The sequence below is a fragment of the Neoarius graeffei genome, chromosome 8, assembly GCF_027579695.1.
Source record: "Neoarius graeffei isolate fNeoGra1 chromosome 8, fNeoGra1.pri, whole genome shotgun sequence".
In the NCBI taxonomy this organism is placed as follows: Eukaryota; Metazoa; Chordata; class Actinopteri; order Siluriformes; family Ariidae; genus Neoarius; species Neoarius graeffei.
In genome coordinates, this window is record NC_083576.1 from 37994620 (window position 1) to 38008259 (window position 13640).

General features: G+C 51.2%; 1 protein-coding gene across 1 annotated transcript in view; it reads left to right on the top strand.

Moving 5' to 3' along the window:
* Positions 1 to 13640, top strand: part of diaph2 (diaphanous-related formin 2) — a 902507-nt gene that overhangs the window by 481246 nt on the left and 407621 nt on the right. Inside the window, exon 22 of the mRNA XM_060927624.1 lies at positions 65 to 166. Within this exon, the coding sequence (XP_060783607.1) occupies positions 65 to 166 (102 nt within the window). The remainder of the gene's footprint in view (positions 1 to 64; positions 167 to 13640) is intronic.

Sequence of the window (13640 nt, forward strand, 5' to 3'; positions counted from 1 at the left end):
CTAAAGCTGTGTGACTTTCTGTGCACCTTTGGAAAAAATGACTGCTATTTTTTTATGTTTACAGAGCCTGATCAATAATCTCCCTGAACAGAAGGAGCTGAGCTCTCTGGCTGAGCTGAAGAGTGAGTACGAGGAGCTGTGCGAGTCAGAGCAGTTTGGCATTGTGGTATGTATTGGAGGCAGTGCATAAACACAAACAACTGTCACAGTGACATCAGGGAGCAAACACACTTTCATTTTTATTATGTCTGTCAGTTTTTCTTACCTGTTTTCTTTTTCTGAACATTTTTCTTTATCTCTTCTGACTCAACACACCTCTTTTCTGCCCAAATTTTCAATCTTGCTCCAGAGCACATCTCACTTACCAGTCTTTCTGTCATCTCTCTGACACTGACAGCTCCCTTCCACCAGCTCACTCAAACTCACTCCCTTTCCATAATTTGTTGTTCACATGAGTACCTCTGTACATATGGAGAATTTGGAGCTGGCAGAAAAAGGACAGAGAAATTAAGAGTAACAAGAAAAGAATCAGACCAGATCAGATCAGACAAAACTTTATTTATCCCCGAAGGGCAATTAGAAGGGCGAAGAGCGGTACATTAATTTAAAAAAAAAGAGAAAGAAAATAAAATCACAAAAAGAATAAAATCACAAAAATGGGTGAGCCAAAACAAAACAGCATATTATGTACAATGTACAATGGCAGGCCTGCTGCCAGTAACAAAGTAAAAACAAAAAGGCAGCAGATAAAATATGGCAAATAAATAAAATGAAGCGTGGATAAAATTAAAATGACAATATGATTAGAGTGACATTGTAGTTAAAGTGACAAGGTGATATTGTAATATTGCACATCAGGACATATGATATTGCACTAGAGTATTGAACAGAAGACTTAAGTTATTGTAACTGTCTTTGACTTCTTAGAGTTCAGGAGGAGAATAACACTTGGAACAAAGGTTGCTCTCCTCCTCTGGGTATTACAGGCTGGACAGCAGAACCTGCGACCAGGTGGCAGCTGCTCAAATGCCGGAAACAAAGCATGAGTTGAGTCCTTCAGAATTCGACGAGCCAGGCCGCTAGCCTGCTGCTCGTATGCAGTATTCAGGTGGCGAGCAGGAAGTCCAATAATCTTAGAACACACCTTGACAATATTATGCAGGTGGTTCCTATCCTGTACAGTAATGGAGTAATGCCAACAGCATATAGAAAAAGCTAAAACACTTTCAATGAATGTATAATAGAATGTCAACAAGATGTTCTGACTGACAGAAAAAGAGTTCAGTTTCCTTAGTAGGTACATCCTCTGGTGGCACTTCCTCAGGATCCCTTCAGTGTTGGAAGAGAACCTCAGCTGGCAGTTCAGAATAGTTCCCAGGTATTTATATTCCTCAACTATCTCGACCGGAAAACCGTGGACCATAGTGGTGACAGCCGCAGCCAGTTCCCTTTGGCTGCTGGAGAAGGTCACCACCATCTCCTTAGTTTTACTAACATTCAACTCCAGGCAGGAAGAGTCACACCACTCTACAAACTGCTGAAGAGCGGGTCCATGATGGAGGGAAGGGCCGGACAGGAGAGACAGGAGAACTGTGTCATCAGCAAACTTAACCAGGTGACAGTTGGGGTACATTGATCTGCACTCATCAATGTACAGGATGAAGAGCAGCGGAGAAAGCACACAGCCTTGTGGGGAGCCAGTGGAGGTGGTGAGGAGATCAGACAGGCTATTGTTAATCCGGACACGTTGGGTTCAGTTAGTTAGAAAGTCCAGGATCCAGAGGATGAACTGGCTGCTCATGTTGAAGTTCCAGTGGAGTCTCTCTGCCAGAATATGTGGTTGCAGGGTATTAAAGGCCGAGGAGAAATCTGCAAACAGGAGTCTGGCGGAGGTATTGGGAAGCTCCAGGTGTCTGTGGATAGTGTCAATGATGAAGGCTTTGGCATCGTCGACACCTTTATGGCTTTGATATGCAAATTGGAGCGGATCAAGTTGTGAATTGGTCAGAGTGAGAATGTATTGCCTGACAAGCCTCTCCATAGCCTTCATCACCTGGGAGGTGAGGGCCACTGGGCGCAGATCGTTCAGGGCCATGGGGGGGCTTCTCTTGGGAATGGGGACAATTGTTGAGTGTTTCCAACATTTGGGGACAGTTCCTGTGTTGATGGAGGTCTGAAACAGTTTCTGGAAAACACTCCCCACAGTATCTAAGGACCCGGCCACTGACATTATCGGCTCCAGGTGCACTGTTAGCCTTAGACCTCTTAAGGGCCCTCACTATGTCAGTGGTGGGGAAAGAGATGCAAAGGTCATCAGGTATGAGGTTGGATCTGATGTCCTCTAACTGGGTGGAGTTGTTGATCTCAAATCTGGAGAAGAAGGAATTAAGGTCATTGGGGAGATATGCTGGTGTACTGCCAGGGATGTTAACAGAGTTGTTACTGATAGGAAGGTTAACAGCCGCCATTCTCTTCAGGCCCTGCCAAGCTGAGCGGAGGTTTCCATGAGAAAACTTTTCTTCCACTTTGTTCTTGTAGTTCAGCTTGGCAATCTTAATAGCCCTCTTGACCTCTTTGTGGCAGCGGGGGCGTGATCAAGCACCGGTCTGTGACAGGAGGGCGGAGTCAGGGAAGGTAAGTGGCAGAATCACTACACCTGAGAGCAATTAACCTGTGTTTGTGTGTCTTCCCAGTGACCGCGCCCTACTTAAGGAGGGAGAGCGAGAGCAGAGGGGCTCTCTCCCCAACCAGACGACTTGTGTGTGTGCGTGCATGTGTGGCTGGGAGAGTAAAAGTTTGCACTGAAAAGTGAAAATAAAAAGAGTTTTGTGAACTCAGTTCTGGCCTGCCGTCTTCTGTGCTCCGCCCATACATAGGAACTGCCACAGTGGTGCCGAAACCCGGGATCTGGAGCGCAGAATGCCGAACCGCCCCATGGAGTCTTCCCCGTTCGTCTACCTGGTCCACGCCCTCGCCACGGCCCAGCAAAGCCAGCACCAGGCGCTCGTCACGCTCCGTAAGGAGCAGGAGCAGCGCTTTGAGGCCCTGGTGTTGGCCCAGCAAGAGGACCGACAGGCGTTCCGGCACCTCCTCGCGTCAGCGGGGCCAATCGACGCTTCCACCACGGGCCCGTCCCCCCTCACCCTGACAAAGATGGGTCCGCAGGACGACCCCGAGGCTTTCATCACGCTCTTTGAGCAAGTCACGGAGACCTCGGGGTGGCCGATGGATCAGCGCATGGCGCGCCTCCTCCCCTTGCTAACGGGGGAGGCGCAGCTGGCCGCGCTACAGCTCCCCGCCGACCACCGGCTGGCCTACGCGGACCTTCGCCGGGCCATCCTCCAGCGTGTGGGGTGCACCGCCGAACAGCAGTGCCAGCACTTCCGCGCTCTGCGCTTGGAGGAAGTCGGCCGCCCGTTAGCGTTTGGCCAGCAACTCCGGGACGCCTGCTGGCGGTGGCTGAGGGCCAACAACCGCGACGCCGAGGAGATCGTTGATTAGGTGGTGCTGGAGCAGTTCATCGCGCGCTTGCCCACAGGAACCGGGAGTGGGTCCAGTGCCACCACCCGGCATTGCTGGATCAGGCCATTGAGCTGGCAGAGGACCATTTGGCAGCTGTTCCGGCGGCAGGACAGCAGACAGTCTCTTCTCTTCTCTCCTCTCCTCTTCTGTCTCTCTCTCTCCCCCTCCTTCTGTGTCCCGTCCTCGCCCCATTCCCCCACCGCGGAGGCGGGGGCCGGCACCACCCCAGCCGGCCTGCCGCACCCGCGGTGCCCTCCCGTTTCACCCTTCTGTGTCTGTATCTCCCCCCCCCTCAGGTGAGTGAGCCCCAGAACACCGGTGCAGAGAGGAAGCCCGGGCCGGTTTGCTGGCGCTGCGGGGAACCGGGCCACCTCCAACAGCAGTGCACGGCAATGGAGGTGGGCGCGGTGGTTCGGATCCCCGACGCGCCAGAAGCCGCCCTCGATCGGGCCGGAGCGTATCGCATACTGGTGAGTATCCAAGGGGATACATATCAGGCGTTGGTGGATTCTGGTTGTAATCAGACCTCAATTCACCAAAGCCTGGTGCAACACGAGGCATTGGGGGTGCACAGGGGGTGAAGGTGTTGTGTGTGCACGGGGACGTTCACAGCTACCCTTTGGTGTCAGTCCACATTTTTTTCAGAGGGGAAAAATTTATAGTGAAGGCGGCGGTTAATCCTCGCCTTACCCACTCTTTAATTTTGGGGACTGATTGGCCGGGATTTCGGGGTTTAATGACTCGCTTAGTAGAGAGTGGTTCCTGCCATTTAACAGGGGGCGGTCCCGGTGTCGCTTTGGCGGGAGCAGCTGTCACAGAGCCATCTACGTCATCTCCGCATCAGAGTGAGGAGCCGCCGGCTGCTCCTCTCTCTATTGGGGAATCCCTCACAGATTTCCCATTAGAGCAGTCGCGAGACGAGACTCTGCGACATGTGTTTGACCAAGTGAGAGTAATCGATGGTCAAACGCTCCAGCCGAACGCCACCCCGTCCTTCCCCTACTTCGCGATTATGACAGATAGGTTATACCGAGTGACGCAGGACACTCAAACTAAAGAGCGAGTCACGCAGCTTTTAATTCCAAAGAGCCGCCGGGAATTGGTATTCCAGGTGGCTCACTTTAATCCCATGGCTGGACACCTAGGGCAGGATAAGACACTAGCCCGAATAATGGCCCGATTCTATTGGCCGGGGATTCGCGGTGATGTCCGTAGGTGGTGTACGGCGTGCTTCAAATGCCAGTTAATGAATCCAGCGGCCATTCCAAAAGCGCCTTTGCGCCCTCTTCCATTAATCGAGACCCCGTTTGAAAGAGTTGGGATGGATCTCGTCGGGCCATTAGATCGGTCAGCACGAGGGTACCGCTTTATATTAGTTCTGGTGGACTATGCAACGCGATACCCAGAAGCAGTGCCTCTGCGCAATATCTCAGCACGCAGTATTGCGGAGGCGCTCTTCCGCGTCATCTCCCGAGTTGGAATCCCGAAAGAGATTCTGACTGATCAAGGCACCACGTTTATGTCACGGATACTACGTGAACTGTATGGGTTATTGGGGATTAAGCCGATCCGCACCAGCGTGTATCACCCACAAACGGATGGTTTAGTGGAACGGTTCAATCGCACCCTCAAGAATATAATTAAAAAATTCGTAAGTGAGGACACACATAATTGGGATAAGTGGCTCGAACCCTTGCTGTTTTCAGTGCGAGAGGTCCCCCAAGCCTCCACGGGGTTCTCCCCATTCGAATTATTATATGGGCATAAGCCGCGCAGCATTCTAGATGTGCTGCGGGAAAATTGGGAGGAGGGACCTTCACAAAGCAAAAATGAAATTGAATACATTATGGACCTGCGCGCAAAACTCCAAACCCTCACCCACCTAACCCAGGAAAATTTGCGGCAGGCCCAAGAACGGCAAGCCCGCCTGTACAACAACGGTATGCGCCTTAGGGAGTTCACACCGGGAGATAAGGTACTCGTACTGTTGCCCACGTCGAGCTCCAAATTGATCGCCAACTGGCAAGGACCCTTTGAGGTCACACGGCGAGTCGGGGACGTCGACTATGAGGTGAGGCAAATGGACAGGGGTGGGGCGCTACAGATTTACCACCTCAATCTGCTTAAACTCTGGAATGAGGAGGTCCCCGTGGCGTTGGTGTCGGTGGTTCCGGAGAAGGTGGAGCTGGGGCCGGAGGTTCAAAAAGGAGCATTGGCATCACGTACCTCTCCGGTCCCCTGTGGAGACCACCTCTCCCCGACCCAACTCACAGAGGTCGCCCAGTTGCAGACCAAGTTTTCGGATGTGTTCTCGCCCCTGCCCGGTTGCACTAACCTCATAGAGCACCACATAGAGACGCGCCCAGGGGTGGTAGTGCGTAGCCGCCCTTACAGGCTACCCGAACACACAAAAAAAGGTGGTTCGGGAAGAACTTGAGACCATGCTCGAAATGGGCATCGGCGAGGAGTCCCACAGTGACTGGAGCAGCCCGGTGGTCTTGGTACCCAAGGCCGACGGGTCGGTCCGGTTCTGTGTGGACTATAGAAAAGTCAACGCGGTGTCTAAATTCGACGCGTACCCAATGCCTCGTATTGATGAGTTGCTCGATCGACTAGGCATGGCTCACTTTTATTCGACATTGGATTTGACGAAGGGATATTGGCAGATCCCCTTGACTCCACTATCCCGAGAAAAAACGGCCTTTTCCACACCGTTTGGTTTACACCAATTCGTCACACTTCCGTTTGGGCTGTTTGGGGCACCCGCTATGTTTCAGCGGCTGATGGACAGGGTCCTCTGCCCCCACACCACCTATGTGGCCGCCTACCTCGACGACATCATCGTATATAGTAATGACTGGCCGAGGCACCTTGAACACCTAAGGGCCGTCCTTAGGTCGCTGAGGCGAGCGGGTCTCACAGCCAACCCGAAGAAGTGTGCGATTGGGCTGGTGGAAGTACGGTATCTGGGCTTCCACTTGGGCAATGGGCAGGTGCGTCCCCAAATTAACAAGACCGCAGCAATTGCGGCCTGCCCGAGGCCCAAGACCAAAAAGGGGGTGAGACAGTTCCTGGGGCTGGCTGGCTATTATTGTAGGTTTATACCTAATTATTCGGACGTCACCAGCCCGCTGACTGATCTCACTAAAAAGGGGGCACCAGATCCGGTCCAGTGGATGGAGCAATGCCAGCGGGCTTTTTCTGAGGTAAAGGCTGCACTGTGTGGGGGGCCACTTTTACACTCCCCTGACTTTTCTCTCCCCTTTAAGTTGCAGACCGATGCGTCGGACAGAGGGCTGGGGGCGGTTTTGTCCCAGGAGGTGGAGGGGGAGGACCGCCCTGTCCTGTACATCAGCAGGAAGCTGTCGGTGCGTGAGGGGCGCTACAGCACCATAGAGAAAGACTGTCTGGCCATCAAGTGGGCGGTCCTCGCCCTCCGGTACTACCTGCTGGGGCGCCCTGTCACCCTCTGTTCGGACCACGCGCCCCTCCAGTGGCTCCACCGCATGAAGGATGCCAATGCGCGGATCACCCGTTGGTATCTGGCACTCCAACCCTTTAATTTCAAGGTGGTCCACAGGCCGGGGGCACAGATGGTCGTGGCGGACTTCCTCTCCTGTCAAGGGGGGGGGGGGGGGGGGAGTCGGCTGCAGGCCGGACAGCCGCCCGGCCTGAGTCGGGCGGTGGGGGTATGTGGCAGCGGGGGCGTGGTCAAGCACCGGTCTGTGACAGGAGGGCGGAGTTAGGGAAGGTAAGTGGCAGAATCACTACACCTGAGAGCAATTAACCTGTGTTTGTGTGTCTTCCCAGTGACCGCGCCCTACTTAAGGAGGGAGAGCAAGAGCAGAGGGGCTCTCTCCCCAACCAGACGACTTGTGTGTGTGCGTGCGTGTGTGGCTGGGAGAGTAAAAGTTTGCACTGAAAAGTGAAAATAAAAAGAGTTTTGTGAACTCAGTTCTGGCCTGGCGTCTTCTGTGCTCCGCCCATACATAGGAACTGCCACACGCTTTATTAACCTCCTTTTTCTCCATCTTTGACCCAGAGAAGAAGATCCATTTCTTCTTATTGATGATAGTTTTTAGCTCCTTAATAACCCAGGGTTTATTGTTAGGGAAGATGGTAACAGTCTTGGAGGGTATAATGTTTTCCTCACAGAAGTTGATGTATGATGAGACGACATCCACCTGTTCGTTTATGTCATCAGAAGAGGAAAGGAGGTTAGTCCAGTTAGTAGACTTGAAGCAACCCTGGAGGATTGCTATACTCTCGTTAGTCCACTGCTTGATAGTCCTGGTAACCTTCTTAATTTTCCTGATGACTGGGATGTAGGCAGGAGCGAGCAGGATGGTGAGGTGATCAGCAGAGCCGAGGGGAGGAAGAGTGACAGCTCTGTAGGCATCTGGGACAGAACCATAGCATCTATCAAGTGTCTTTCCCAGATGAGTGGAGCAATGGATGTATTGTTCAAAGCCTTTCAAAGATTTTCCAGGATTGCAGTGATTAAAGTCTCCAAGAATGATTTTGATGATGATGATGATGATGATGATGTCCTTTATTGTCACTAGTCACATGTACCAGCGAAATTAGCCGTCAACCTGTCCATACATATACAACATACAACTGACATAGGGTAGGCAGGACAGGAAGACAGGGATAATGATAAAAAGGAAACACAACATGAGGAGAGATCAGGAAAAAAGAACACCCCTCCACTATGCTCCTGTCAGGAGTACAGCGTGGGAACATTTAAAAAACCTTTGCACAAAGCACACAACAACACAAGTACACTTTAAACACGGGACTTGAGGGGGGGAATCAGGGGTAAGGGGGGAGGAGGGGAGGTAATCCAGCGCAAGCAAGCAGCCGTCCGCTCCTGCAGCCATGAAGGCGCTGGTCACGCACCCGCTTGTTACACTGGGGGTAAAAATGGCGACCGCGGAAAGTTAGAGAAGGAATGCGAGGAATATGAGAGTGTCTCCCGGCAGTGACCTTCAGGGGGAAATGTTGCCTCAGCAACGGCCTGAACCAAGGCCGGTGCTGTCTCAGGGCGCCAAATGTCAATAAGATATGAATTGTTTGGTCTTTCCAGACGCAGTCTTTGCATGTCCACACCGCTCGTCCATATCTGTCCATTCCGTCCATTCTATTCAAATTGATCTCCAAAAAATGTATTCCTTGCAAAGCTGAAAGCTGCTCCGAGATAACAACCATTTTGTGGTTAAGGTTCTGAATGTCCACAGTCTGAGTGCCAACAGCTTTGCCCACCACTCCAATCATATCGGGCAGCTTTGTGGGGCTTTGAACAGCTGTCACCGTTGTCTGATTTCCTCGATATACCAGGGCAATGCCTAATCCAATCAGCAAAAGTCCTGTAATCATGGTTCCGAATAGGTAGATATCTTCAATGTCCTCCACAGAAAGAATTGCCAGGCACACGACCTGCCACCGCTCCCACGCGTCCATCGTGTAACCAGCCGCGAACGTTCCGGTAGGACAGACGGGTTCCCCCAAACCCAAACTTCTTGTTGAGAAAACTGTGTCAATTTCGTTAGGAGACCAGTTTATCAATTCCATGCCTTTTTTAGTTTAGAAAGTAATGCAGGAAGAGTCTCTTCAAAAAGTACAGCAGACGAGACAAGACACAGAAGCAAAAGCAGGGAAAAAAAGGAGGGAGAGGGAGAGCAGAAAATGCGACCGCCTTCCGTGGAAGCACGGAGAGAGAGGGGAATCAGGGGATCAACCCCCGGTGATCCGGGGGTTTCCCGGTGGGGGAATCAGGGGATAAATGTTCAAATTTGTCCAGGGAGCTTTTGATGAGGTCAGTTGCTGAAGTGGAGTTAGCGTTGGGGTGTATGTAAACCAGGACGAAGAAGAGTTGAGGGGACTCTCTGGGAAGGTAAAAGGGATGAAGAGACAGAGCCAGGAGCTCAATGTCTGGAGTGCTCAGCTTCTCTCTGACGTGAACAGTGGAGCACCACCAGGGGTTGATATAGGAGCACCACCAGGGGTTGATATAGAAAAACACACCACCACCATGTTGTTTACCGGTGACGTCACTGTCATGGTCGAGCCTGATGAGGGTGCCAAATCCATCGATGTACAGCGCTTTGTTGTCATCGCCATGGTTGAGCCAAGTTTCAGTAAATGCCAGAATAGAAGCATTCCTGTACTCATGCAGATGGCTCACATTAGCCTGAAGTTCGTCCGTTTTATTCCTTAGTGAGCGGACATTTGCGAGTATGACTGCCGGCAGTGTCAGCTGTTTACCTGTTGCTCGCCGAAGTCGCGCTCTGATACTTCCCTTCTTTTTTCCCTGTCTGGTCGCCTTGTGAAGTCTCTGTTTGGAGTTGGACTGATCCGCCTCGGATGTCCGTTTCTGAATCTTCTCAGGAAGAGTATCGGGGGAGAACGGAACCGGACTGAGGTTGAGACGCAGCAGCAGCTCCCGCGAGTATGTAATCCTTATTGTCTCCGAGGGTGAAGCAGCAATCGAATAAACCAACATGTGTAAAACTGCCAGCGTGTAAATAATTCCGGAAAAATACATTCCGACAGTGTAATAAACAAACCAAAAACACAAACAAAACAAAACACAATAGAAAAAATAAAAATAGGAAAACCGCTCAGCGCTCCGACCGGTCGACCGCAAGAGCAGTGACCCCGAACCGGAAAACTCACTGAGTGAGTCAGTGTGCATGTCTTTGTGTGTCTGATAGAGAGAGACAGAGTGAGAGTACGTAAGACAGAAAACTGCTTCCAGGCTCTATTCAGGATCAGTGCTATTCAATATATAAAAAGATATTATAATGTATAATTAAAAGTCCAAGAATATAAATGGCATTTTTTTTAATGACAAGTTATAACAGTCTGGTTGTGGCTGACAGAATTTGTGATTTTGATGAATAATAAAGAGCAAGGCATGACTTGATCTTATGTTTATGATAAGATTATTTTTAGGAATCATCATTGTGTGTTTCTCTTCTTACTCTAAATATTGTCACAGTACAAACTACTTGTATATTTCCTTAGAATATTTAAAATTTTAATTTGCATATTATTTATCATCATATATACCAGTAGGTACTCAATGGCATTTTATTCTATACATCTATAAAATAGATATACATCTGTTTAACATATCCTGTAAGTAGTTCCTAGATTTTTTTTTGGAGTGACTGGATAATTTGACACTTAGATTCATGTTCTGGACTGAAAATACACTCAAAAAAAAAATCAAGGAATACATGTGTGTGTGTATATATATATATATATATATGTATGTGTGTGTGTGTGTGTGTGTGTGTGTGTGTATATGTATATATATATATATATATATATATGTATATATTGTAACGTTTTTATCAAAGGGTGGAGCACAGAGGACGGCAGGACAGAGATCAGGTTTGAAACCAGGGGTTTTATTGCCACACTTTTCAGTGAACAAATTCGTACTACACACAGACACACACGACCGGCGTCTGGTTCGGGAATGAGCTCCTCTGCTCTATGCTCTCCCTCCTTAAGTAGGGCGCGGTCACTGGGAAGAGACACACAAACACAGGTTAATTGACATCAGGTGTAGTGATTCTGCCACTTATCTTCCCTGACTCCGCCCTCCTGTCACAGACCAGCGCTTGACCACGCCCCCGCTGCCACATACCCCCACCGCCCGACTCCTCCCCCCACACACACTTGACGGGAGAGGAAGTCCGCCACGACCATCTGCGCCCCCGGCCTGTGGACCACCTTGAAATTAAAGGGTTGGAGTGCCAGATACCAACGGGTGATCCGCGTGTTGGCATCCTTCATGCAGTGGAGCCACTGGAGGGGCGCGTGGTCCAAACAGAGGGTGAAAGGGCGCCCCAGCAGGTAGTAACGGAGGGCGAGGACCGCCCACTTGATTGCCAGACACTCTTTTTCTATTGTGCTGTAGCACCCCTCACACACCGACAGCTTCCTACTGATGTATAGGACTGGGCGGTCCTCCCCCTCCACCTCCTGGGACAAAACAGCCCCCAGCCCTCTGTCCAACGCATCCGTCTGTAATATAAAGGGGAGAGAAAAGTCAGGGGAGTGTAAAAGTGGCCCCCCACACAGTGTGGCCTTTACCTCAGAGAAAGCCCGCTGGTATTGCTCCGTCCACTGTACCGGATCTGGTGCCCCCTTTTTAGTGAGATCAGTCAGCGGGCTGGTGACGTCCGAATAATTAGGTATAAACCTCCGATAATAGCCAGCCAGCCCCAGGAACTGTCTTGGGCCTCGGGCAGGCTGCAGTTGCTGCGGTCTTGTTAATGTGGGGACACACCTGCCCGTTGCCCAAGTGGAAGCCCAGATACCGTACTTCCACCCGCCCAATCGCACACTTCTTCAGGTTGGCTGTGAGACCCGCTCGCCTCAGCGACCTAAGGACGGCCCTCAGATGTTCAAGGTGCCTCGGCCAGTCATTACTATAGATGATAATGTCATCGAGGTAGGCGGCCGCATAGGTGGCGTGGGGGCGTGGGCGTCCAGTCACTGTGGGACTCCTCGACGATGCCCATTTCGAGCATGTCCTCGAGTTCTTCCCGAACCACTTTTTTCTTGTGTTCAGGTAGCCTGTAAGGGCGGCTACGCACTACCACCCCCGGGGGTGTCTCTATGTGGTGCTCTATGAGGTTGGTGCGGCCGGGCAGGGGCGAGAACACATCCGAAAACTCGGTCTGCAACTGGGCAACCCCCGCGAGTTGGGTCGGGGAGAGGTGGTCTCCAACAGGGGACCGGAGAGGTATGCGATGTCAATGCACCTTTTTGAACCTCCGGCCCCAGCTCCGCCTTCTCCGGAACCACCGACACCAACGCTACGGGGACCTCCTCGTTCCAGAGTTTGAGTAGATTGAGGTGGTAAATCTGTAGCGCCCCACCCCTGTCCATCCGCCTCACCTCATAGTCGACGTACCCGACTCGCCGTGTGACCTCGACGGGTCCTTGACACTTGGCAACTAATTTAGAGCTCGATGTGGGCAACAGTACGAGTACTTTATCTCCCAGTGTGAACTCTCTAAGGCGCGTACCCTTGTCGTACAGGCGGGTTTGCCGTTCTTGGGCCTGCCGCAAATTCTCCTGGGTTAGGTGCGTGAGTGTGTGGAGTTTTGCGCGCAGGTCAATAACGTATTGAATTTCGTTTTTACTTGGTGAAGGTCCCTCCTCCCAATTTTCTCGCAGCACATCTAAAATGCCGAGCGGCTTACGCCCATATAATAATTCAAACGGGGAGAACCCCGTGGAGGCTTGGGGGACCTCTCGCACTGCAAATAGCAAGGGTTCGAGCCATTTATCCCAGTTACGTGCGTCCTCACTTACGAATTTTTTAATTATGTTCTTGGTGCGATTAAACCGTTCAACTAAACCGTCCGTTTGTGGGTGATACACGCTGGTGCGGATCGGCTTAATACCCAATAACCCATACAGTTCGTTCAGTGTTCGTGACATAAATGAGGTGCCTTGGTCAGTCAGAATCTCTTTCGGGATTCCAACTCGGGAGATGACGCGGAAGAGTGCCTCCGCAATACTGCGTGCTGAGATATTGCGAAGAGGCACTGCTTCCGGGTATTGCATTGCATAGGCCACCAGAACTAATATAAAGCGTTACCCTCGTGTTGACCGATCTAATGGCCCGACGAGATCCATCCCAATTCTTTCGAACGGGGTCTCGATTAACGGTAGAGGGCGCAAAGGTGCTTTTGGAATGGCCGCTGGATTTACTAACTGGTATTCGCGGCATGCCGTACACCACCTACGGACATCGCCACGAATCCCCGGCCAATAGAATCGGGCCATTATTCAGGCTAGTGTCTTATCCTGCCCTAGGTGTCCAGCCATGGGATTAAAGTGAGCCACCTGGAATACCAATTCCCGGCGGCTCTTCGGAATTAAAAGCTGCATGACTCGTTCTTTAGTTTGAGTGTCCTGCGTCACTCGGTATAATCTATCCTTCATAATCGCGAAGTATGGGAAGGACAGCGTGGCGTTCTGCTGGAGCGTTTGACCATCGATTACTCTCACTTGGTCAAACGCATGCCGCAGAGTCTCGTCTCGCGACTGCTCTAACGGGAAATCCACGAGGGATTCCCCAACAGAGA